Source organism: Rhea pennata, chromosome 13, assembly GCF_028389875.1.
Source record: "Rhea pennata isolate bPtePen1 chromosome 13, bPtePen1.pri, whole genome shotgun sequence".
Taxonomy (NCBI): domain Eukaryota; kingdom Metazoa; phylum Chordata; class Aves; order Rheiformes; family Rheidae; genus Rhea; species Rhea pennata.
In genome coordinates this window covers 10,928,412-10,937,935 of record NC_084675.1, presented here as the reverse complement: position 1 = coordinate 10,937,935, position 9,524 = coordinate 10,928,412, and the positions used below count along the sequence as shown (strand labels likewise).

Here is a 9,524-nt window from a genome sequence, read left to right as displayed (position 1 = left end):
GTCACTGGGAAACAGGTGCTGGTGGCGCCAAGGAACGGCGTGTTTCCGAAGTCACAGAACCGCAGCCAGAAGCAAGTCCTTTCTTACATCTTCCAAGTCTCTGTCTCACTTTTAAGCCTGTGGTTTGATGATGCCAGTTTAAGAGTAAAATCAGTTTAAGGTAATCAGCCTCCCAAATGCCCTGTCACTGCTTTCCCTTGTCCTTCTCCAGCACATTACCCCTTTAACTATGCTGCTACAAACGTGCTGAGAAACAGATCGGGGAACTGGCCACCTCCAAAAAACATGCACAACTTAAAAAATAACCCCTCTCCCCAAGTAACAGTGTTTTTGTTTTTTGTTTGTTTTTAAAGCCAGCTCAGTCAGCTACTACCTTTGAAGGGGAGACCCAGTAGAAGTTGTGTCAGCACAACTCCAGATGACAAGAGGACAGGCATGAGTTTCTGGAGCAGGAACTCCTAGAGCCAGTATGGCTCTCAGTCAAGACAATATACAAAATTGTACCCCTGGTGTTGTAGTGCTGTTACATTTTCAAAATAATTTGAAGCATTAAGACATTTTTCCTTAATGCTGACTCCCTCCGGGCATTCCCAAGACAATTACAATATTTTCTGACTATACAAAAGAACTAGGAGATTTTGTAATCATAGTCTGAGTTTATGCTTCTCTCCTTAAGAGCATTCAATTTCCATAGACATTCACTTAACAGGAGGTTAGAACACAATGGCAGAAGAGAATGGATTGCTTTTATGTCCATGTGGCAGCAAGCACTTCAAGTTGGAAATGCAGTTTCAAAATAAAAACCTCTCCACATTTTATTTTCAAATTATTAATAAAGCAACAAAACCCACAAATTTCACAGCTTTTTTACTGAAAATTTAATTTTACAAAATACCCTTTTCCATCAAAGACACTTCCCTGCAATGTACATGAACCCAGCATTTTATAGATCTGTACAGTGAGATACCAGAGAGGTTTGATAGAAGGAAAAAAAAACAAACTTATAGCAAAGACACATAGTTGCAAAACCTACAATGTGAATACAAGTGTTTTTTAAAATACTAAAGCAAGTAATGCAGTCTAATTATTGAATCTATTTGAAATGTGAAAAGTTTCCTTAAAATGGTCCATATGGCATGGAGAACATCACAGCTGGTACAAAACTGTCTGTATTTAGGTTTAAACACAAAACAGTGTATGTAAGGAACATTTTTTGAAAAACAATCCAAGTGCTGCTATCATAAGGCAAACATATACAAAGGCGCTGACAGCATACCAGGAAATGAACAAAATAAGCTGAAGTGTTCAAACACTGAACTTTTTTTTTTAATATTGCCAATAGAGATTTAAAAGATAAACAATGCCAAATTAACGTAGGGCATCCTTTTAACTAGCTAGGTGTAATGCACATAGTTTTACATAATCTTAACAAATGTGAAACTAGGCATTAATATTCAAACTTTTGTTGTCTAGGCAAGACCTAGTTATTAGTCTGTTGCATTCTGGCAGCTTTGAATTTTGAAATCCTCTTTGTAGTTTCTTCTGATGCTTCGGACAAAACCTCCTCTGATTTTCTCTCCAGAATGGTAGGCAGGATAGGGTGAGCAATGACTGGGTGTGGTATTACGGAGGGAGACAAAGGCTCCTTTTCTATAACAGTTCCAGAAAATGCCTACAATAGAAGAGAATACTCAAAATGAGCTAATAAAATGCAAATGTGAAGCTATGCCCGTAAGGTCATTACCCTATATTACCCTGATTAGGATTGTTATTTCTTTTAATCAAAAGTAAAGAAATATCTTTAAATCAATGATTGTTCCTTGCATAAGTAACCAAATTGTAATTAACCTCAAAATATAGCTTGTTCAAAGAAGACTGAATGACAGTGTCTTAAAAGTACTACTTAATCTCATTCCAAACTGCATAAATGATCTCAAAATTTACTTTCTCACTGACATATGCTTAAGAAATAAAACAGCTAATGTAATATATAGTTTCATTTCGGATAAAAAAAAAATGAGAGAGATTTTGCAAAGCAGAGTATGTCTGCATTTCCATCATACGTCATATTCCATGACTTAGTATCTTCTAATTGCATCAAACTGACACACTGCCACAAACTGGCAAGCACATATTTTTTGTTCCTTTTCCTTACCAAATATGATCAAAAAATGGCCAAAGCAATTTATACTTGAGAGCAGCAAACTGCTTCCAACTATTTCTCTACAAAAAAGGTCTAATAAAAATATTTAATGTTTAAAAATGATAATTTATATGCAGACTATTACATGACTTAAACCTTTTTGACTTAACTAAGAAACTACCACGGTTTTGGGAAATCGTAAGAAGCAACTCAAAGCTACTTTTCATAGACATATTTAAGAACAAATTGCCATACTATGTGTTGAAAACAGAAAATTCAGAGTGACTAAGAAAAGGGGAAGCAGTTTACATCCAAGGTTTGATGATCATGCTGGGCACAAAGGAATGCACACCAGATCTATTAATTATGCTTAATTTCATTTTCACAAAACTCAGTTACCAAGAAAAACAAAGTGAAACAAAACAACCACTCTTTTCTTGCAGTACCTGCAAAAGGGCACCTTTTTGTTTTCTGCTCCAATAACTAAACAATGCCTAAAGTTGTGCCTGTACACAATTGCATTGTCCAAACAACACTATTTCATTTTCAAAAACAAGTATGTAAAATACAGCCTAATAGGATCATAGAACAATCAGAAACAAAGGAAAAAACTTAGTGCATGGCAAATGGCAATGGAGAAATAATTTATTTCAAGCACCCGTGAACACAACTGAAAGCAAAACAACATTTAAAAAGGCATGTCTTTAACTGTAATGTTTTGTTCACTATACTTTAGCTATTTAGAAAATATATTATGAAGAGAATAGCCCTGTCATATTCAGAAAATGGGAGTACTGGCTAACATCTAAAGTGTACTCACCTGTTTTATAAAAATACAGTCCAGAAAGACTACAATCTTAAGTGCTTACTCTACAGAAGGATCTCCTAGCATGAATCTTTGCATCCTCCCTGTACAGTAGCAGCTGTATAAAAAATACTGATTAAAAATAGTTTTTATGAGGAATTAATTTCTTGTCAAAAAAAATTTTTTGAAAAAAAAAAGGTTTCCATTGAACATGCCTGTTGCATTGGAAGTACTGAAAATTCAGTTTAAGTAAACTTGAAAAAAATAGTGTTCTTACTAAATAAGACTGAGAAATAATCAGTGTCATGAACTTCCGAACAGCGGTTACATTTAGTTTTTGAACCTACTTCAGTCACCAAGCAACTGTACATTTCCCCTTATGTTGTACAATCTCTTCCTTTTATGATTACACCATGAACTTAACAGAAGTGTGAAAGCAGATTTGTTTGGGATCATTAATGGCCCCAGTTTGCAAAAGCATAAGCACAACTGCAGTGCTTCCTACCACTGGGTAATTCCTCTCCCTTTGGCAAGTCCAAAAAATCACTTTGCTGATAGCTGTTGTCTTTAAAGCTTAGAAGAACATCTGGAAACTATCTAGTATCTGTTACCCAGAACACTGATAAAATGAAGGATACATGGAATCCACCATTCCCATTCCCCAATTAGCACAGCCTTTTTTTGTTTTCTGTTTGTTAATCCTGCTGTATACCCTGCACTGAAATTTCCAGGATGGCCTAGTACACAAGACAATTGTTTCCATAACTCCAGCAAACACCTGACTCATTTCCTCTTTCTTTGCCCTTAGGATTTGTATGACAGAAACACGTCACTTGACAATGTCATTCTGAAGTGAAATCAGTCAGGAGTTGGAAAATTGTAAAGAAAGGAAACAAACTGATGGTACTGGCGACTTCCCTGGTCAGATTTTTCCTTTTTACCCCTGCCAACAATCAATAATTAATTAAAAACTGTACCTCAGATGTCCCTGATGAAGGAAGAGGCTTTTTTGGTAGTTGCTGCTGCCCCTCCTCCTCCTCTTCCTCCAGTATTCCTTCGCTGTTGTCACTCTGAGTAGCTTCATCATAGCTAATACTTCTCTGAACTCCTCGTCTGTCATCAAACTCAGCAGCACTGTTCTCACTGGTATCACTACAAACACTATTCTCTCTGCTTCGAGACTTCAAAATTGATTTACGAGGGACATATTCTCCATTCACAACATCAACAAAGACTCTGTAAAGGAAAATGTTAGCTTTAATAAACCATTTCAGGATCAGATGACAAATTTCCAATGATCTGGCTTTGTCCTTTATACAAATTAATTATGATATGCTTTTTCAACTTTTTGGCTGTGGAATTACAATACTGTACCTTTAAGAGGCATTTTATTTACCAATGAACAAGAAGCAATTCTCCAAAGCAAATGCTGTTACGCCCTTTATTCAATCACTGAAGTTGGTATACTCTTTTAGGAGAAAATGTATAGCTCTCTGAAAAGTGTTACAGAAAACTGGGTAGTGTGATTTACGAAGTTGGGGAAAAAAAAAAGGATAAACTAAATGATTTTCTGGGTTGTTTTTGTAAAGAGAAACAGAAGGTCACAGTAACAGAAGGTTTCCTAGAATTAATCCTTGTCAAATGTAAAATATAAAAACAAAAACGAACTTGAAAAATTTACTTGCACACAGAAAGGATGAATTATTTTCCTGACAAGTGCCATAACCTTTTCCTCTGAGTAACCACACTACCAGCTTTTAAGTTCAGATCAACGTGAAGAAACTTTTCAAGTATTAACAGACCATAAACTAATAAACAGGGCTCCTCCTATAGTTTATATTTAATTTCTAAGACTTACAGAGTCAAGGGTTTGCAGAGAAGAAAGAATAGCATGGGAAGACAGTGGCAATTTTACTGGGAGCAGAAGCAAGCTCATAAAGGAGGAGTCCAATGACTGGATGAGTTTTGAAGCGTTACTTGTTTCTTAACAATTTTAGATTCATCAGACACTTCCAGGAACACTCTTCTACAAAGGATGGAGCTCCACTGCAGAACTCAGGGACAGCACCTCAGAAGAATCCTTACCTCATTTCAGCCCCAGCAAATGTAAGCATAGATGAGTGTTAACTTTCCACATCTGGGGCTACATTTTTAAAGACATTTAGGGGCCTGAATACACCAACATACAAATGCAGTAAGATTTTCACAAACACTAAGTCAGCTAATATAACAGGTGTTTATCTTCATCTCTGAAAACTTAATACTTGTTTTAACTCTTCTTTAACCTTATTTTATTCTTGTATACAGTCCTCTCACACCAAGGTCATTTTCCAGCTCTATTGTCAAAGGTATTTTGAAAGGTGAGCATTTCGTCTTGGTAAATCAGGGTTAATTTCAAAAGCTCCAAAAAAGTGGATTCATGATCAATTACTAGTTGAAGAAAACAAAATTCTAAGCTAAGTTTCTCATGAGTATGAAAGCACGGCAACCATGCAGGAGCCAAAAATTTTCATTTTGTAGTAGTAAGTTAGATTCCAGCTGTTTCCTCCAGGAAATAGTGGGCTCATTTTCCTACTATAGGTGAGCATACATGAAGAGAGAGAAGTCTGCTATGGGGAAAAATCAGGTGCCAGTGTTATAAATTACACACCTGTAAATGTCTGCTGGGGTTTTGATGCTAGGCAGTTCGGGAGTTGCATGGCCATTGCCATTGCTGTTCTTCCTTTTACGTTTGGCCTCCTCTTTCTTTTCACTGAATTTCAAGGTAGTATTTTTTCCTGTGTTTATTCTTACCTGAAAATCAAACACAAGTGATGGTCTAGACCATAAAATCAACAATCACCAGGTCGCAGTATCATGTGAGTTCTGACATTCTCCTATCCAAGCAATTACGGACTACAGAGCATAGCCAAATTAAACAGAAATGCAAACAGTAACATTCATGGTGTGAACTGTTTATTTTTAACCACTTGCACTAGGCTGTGGAATTTCTTTGCACTAATGTGCATGGATTTTGCATATATTTGAAGATCACTTTTTTAATATCATATTTATAACTGCAGGATTGAAATGGTGGGTTTCACGCACTTGAAGCAAAATTAAATTTTATCTACAGTCAAAATGCTGTAGTATCTACTTAATGTAAACTTTTCTATTTTAAACAGAGTATATGTTATATATGCTCTATGTAATCTCTTAGAAGAAACATAATAATGTACAAACCCTTTTAGGTTCAACAGTATGAGAGAAAAATATAGTTGGAATACAGCTATCGCCAACATCTATGTCATCTTCGTCATCACTGTGATAATAAGTAGAGCCATTAACTTGGCCACCAAACAAGTCTGAATTGGTAACTTCTTTCTGGAAATTGCCCTGAGTGATACAGTCTTCTACTCTGTATGCCCCATTCAAATCTGTCCTCTTATCTTCTTTTTCCTCTTCAGAAGAGGTTGCATCTTCTCCATTTGTCTCAACTGTATCAGGCATCCTATAAAATTAAAAATATTTAAGTGAACTAGGCAGCGCAATTCATACTCTTGAGAGAAGCAGGCAGACAAAATGATCAACAAGCCTACATGTTAACTTTCTTTACGTAGATACTACATTGTTAGCTAGATCGAGCAGCCTTTTTCATACTCAGTAAGAATGTCCATATCCTGTCCATGGCAACTGAAAATACAAAAAATATGATATTCTGGCTAATGAGGTGTATTTCCTTAGGACCAAAACAGATCTAAAGATGTCATTAACCATTAAATGAGTAACGCCTGCATTGTGAATGATGCATTTAGCTAACCTGCAAGAAATGGATTTTACTTCCTCTTTTTCTATCATCTCAAAGAAAGAAAAAAAAACCTACAATGCTGGATATTCTTCTTAGACTGGAAACCCCTTTGGAGTCGAATACTGATGAATGGAAGAAACACTGGAATGGACTATGGCACCTAAATTTCAAGTTCAACAATGTACAGACAATTTGCTGGAGGCACAGTCACAGAGGCTCTGACTCCCTGTGCTCCACATCTTCTCTTTTCCTCACGCGTCCTGCTCCCAGCAACGAGCTTTAGAGCAGAGACAAGTGTTACGGCCACTATCTCCACTAGCAGGATGCTCCCTTGCCCGGTCACATATAGGCAAATTTTAGCTCCTTTGAGCTATCCAGTGTGAGCTCTGTTCATATTCCATTCTTCTTCCACCTATTATTTTAACCACATCTATCTAGTAACCTATTTGCACTTTTATTCAGATCTTTTGCATACAAACAGAAAGACCCACCTATTGCTTTTTGAACTCCAAACCTAAATGTGCTACAGTGCTATACCTGTCAAGTTCACCAAGTATCTCTTCTTGTCTCTCCAGCTCTTCTAAGCGTGCCCACAGCTCCTCCTCTGACTGAAAACGGCCCACTGATTTTGTATCACTTCCATTTTCTTGAAAATCAACCTCAAAAATGTTTGATATTTTTGGCTTTGAATGAGGTTTGTGAGCAGTTCTGTATTTTCCTGTATAACAAGAAATAAGATGCAATTACTAATATCGTTAAAAAAAAAAAACGGAAAAAAAAATGAAACCCAAAGAAATTAAGGAATATGAGCATAACATTTTCCATTTCAAATTACTGTTTAACTGTTTAAGTGAAACTGTCAATGAACCAGAGCGCTAGCAGAGGATAATAGTCTCTGGATGTTAAAGAAATAGCAAGGAAAAGCAGAGATGTTTATTTACAAAGCAGGAGATACTGATCCTGTGACATTTTTATTACTTTTTTTTTTAATCTCTTATGCCAAACAGTAGACTTTGATTTGATCTGATAGATACCAGCATGTGAATGTGACATTTGCTCACTGTCCCATTTTTATGGGGACATTTTATTAACTGGGAAAACAAATCTAGTTTGTACATTAGCTCATTTTGGACAAAGTTATATATTCAAGAAGGAGGGTCTTTTTTAAAAAAAAAATTATAATGTAGATCATAAAAATTTTCTGTAATTTGGAAAAAACCTGACGAATCAAATCATTTGTTTCAGTGAAAAAAAAGTTTTAAAAAGCACTAAAAACTATCTTTCAAAAATAACAACTACAAAACCCTTTAAAGCTTCAGAGGTGACTTGAGATAAACACTTGCGAGTAAATGGTACAGAGAAGCTTTCACTAGTATTTAAAAGTTCTGATATCTATTAAAATGGTAAGTTCATTCATTTTTGAGGCTGGGGAATACTTTTTACTGCTTCAGTACTGTCTAGCACACAGGCAACAAACACCACGCAAACAATATTAATGCTTTAGCTCTTTTTAAGTGACAGTATGGCTTCCTTAATCCACTTTTTCCCCCAAGACTGCCAGCTCTCTGGGGCACACATTACTTCCTGCTTAGTGCCTCCAAGTACATTTCCTAGGGAAGTTACTCCCCTTTATCTGCCCATCAAAATCCTCGCCTGTACCACTTGTTCCTCTTTACAGGATTGAACACCCTTCCACTTCCATCACTATCACAAGTAGACCTGACCTTTTGTTTGTATAATGGGACTCCAGTATCTCTATGGGTCTTACGAAACACTGATTTCCACATCTAATCAATAGTAATACATGTTCTCTGTCATTAGGCATCTTTAAAGCCTTATGATCTTTTACTAACCAATCAAGTGACCATTTTTTAAGAACTCCTTTAAATTTAAGAATTTAAAGATATCGCTATTCAGATGTTTCAGTTTATAACTTTAATCCTGAGATACAAATTTAATAGCAACAATAAAAAGCAAACAGGTGACTGAGTAATGTTGGAAATGGGTCCTACTCTTCCAGAGGACAGCATTTTTCATTGTGTCATTAAGAAAAGGCTCAAATATTCTTTACTAAGACTTAAATATAAGTTCAGGCAAGCCAAACATTCAGAGTAGCTCATGAGGAATTGGTTTCATTACAAAGTGAATAAATGAAATTTGGAAGGACTATTTAAGTATATTTCAAAATGATTTTCTGATTTTTCACAAGATACCCAGAGAAGTTGTGGAGTCTCCTTCCCTGGAGACTTTCAAAAGCCATTTGGATAGAAACCTGGGCAACATGCTCTAGGTGACGCTGCTTGACTAAGGGAGTGGACTGGATTAGATGATCTCTGGAGGTCCCTTCCAACCTCAACCATTCTGCGATTCTGTGATTGTGCACTCCTGATTTTCTTCTGTTACCCTTCAGCATTAACGTCTGACTTGACTACCAAAGTAACCAGATGGCATCCTGAACGGCTGCACTTCAACATGTTCATGGTTCTCCCTTCTAATTCTGACAAAAAACGTGTCAGTTAGGAAACCAGGTTAAATCCCAAAGACAGCAGAGGATAACCATTTACTGCTGCCTGTAAAAAGACTTTGTTGCAATGCTCATACACCATTAGCACAAAGCACTACCAATAACTGCAAACAGTAACCAAAAAAGTGACATATTACCAGAATATACCTATGAGGCATTCACAATATTGGTTTTGGTCTTTCTCAGAAATATAGCCCATTTCCCTATCACCACAAATGACTCCCAATCTGATGAAACTAAGATTGCCTCGAAATAATTGCTAAGA

General features: G+C 36.3%; 1 protein-coding gene across 5 annotated transcripts in view; it reads right to left on the bottom strand.

The window, feature by feature from the left end:
- Positions 1-850: 850 nt before the first annotated feature.
- URI1 (URI1 prefoldin like chaperone) overlaps positions 851-9,524 on the bottom strand; it is a 44,010-nt gene continuing 35,336 nt past the window's right edge. For all 5 annotated transcript variants that reach the window (XM_062586746.1, XM_062586749.1, XM_062586748.1 and 2 more), the window contains exons 7-11: positions 7,273-7,453; positions 6,171-6,438; positions 5,599-5,741; positions 3,926-4,184; positions 851-1,672 (exon numbers count right to left, since the gene is read on the bottom strand). In XM_062586746.1, the coding sequence (XP_062442730.1) occupies positions 1,481-1,672; positions 3,926-4,184; positions 5,599-5,741; positions 6,171-6,438; positions 7,273-7,453 (1,043 nt within the window). In that variant the 3' untranslated portion in view covers positions 851-1,480. The remainder of the gene's footprint in view (positions 1,673-3,925; positions 4,185-5,598; positions 5,742-6,170; positions 6,439-7,272; positions 7,454-9,524) is intronic.